General features: G+C 36.1%; 1 protein-coding gene across 1 annotated transcript in view; it reads left to right on the top strand.

Moving 5' to 3' along the window:
* The window catches only part of LOC109846862, a 1,785-nt gene that overhangs the window by 490 nt on the left and 860 nt on the right, over positions 1-435 (top strand). The window contains exon 2 of the mRNA XM_020416099.1: positions 404-435. This exon is cut by the window's right edge and continues 384 nt beyond it. Within this exon, the coding sequence (XP_020271688.1) occupies positions 404-435 (32 nt within the window). The remainder of the gene's footprint in view (positions 1-403) is intronic.

The raw sequence follows: 435 nt of genomic DNA, 5'->3' as shown, positions 1-435 counted from the left end.
AATCTTTATATGACCTTCAAAGTGCTTGAAATATCCGGAGTTTTATTTTAAAGTGGAAGAAATGAAAATAAGTAGGACTGAAGATGTTACAGACATCTTGAGACCCAATATAAAATCAAGCCAGGTTCTTTTTATTTAACAAGGATTGGTCCAGGACGATGGGTGCACCTGTTCTGGCCTAGTTTTAGAGCTAAAACCAGCTTTAAAAAAAATGGATCAGAGTTGACTCAGTTTTTTCCTAACGCAAATCTAAAACTGAAACTAGCTAGTTTTAGTGGTTTGCCAAACAGATCGTTAAAAAATCGAGAAATATGTAAAACATAGACAAAGATTTTAAGAGATATATCAGAAAACGCTAAAAACAAAAGCAATTATCTCTGACATGAGCAAAACACATAATCAGGTACCTGAGCGGCGCCCTCCTCCTCGCCTGCA

The sequence above is a fragment of the Asparagus officinalis genome, chromosome 7 (assembly GCF_001876935.1).
Source record: "Asparagus officinalis chromosome 7, Aspof.V1, whole genome shotgun sequence".
In the NCBI taxonomy this organism is placed as follows: Eukaryota; Viridiplantae; Streptophyta; class Magnoliopsida; order Asparagales; family Asparagaceae; genus Asparagus; species Asparagus officinalis.
The sequence above is the reverse complement of the archived record's forward strand: the minus strand, read 5'-3'. Positions and strand labels throughout refer to the sequence as shown.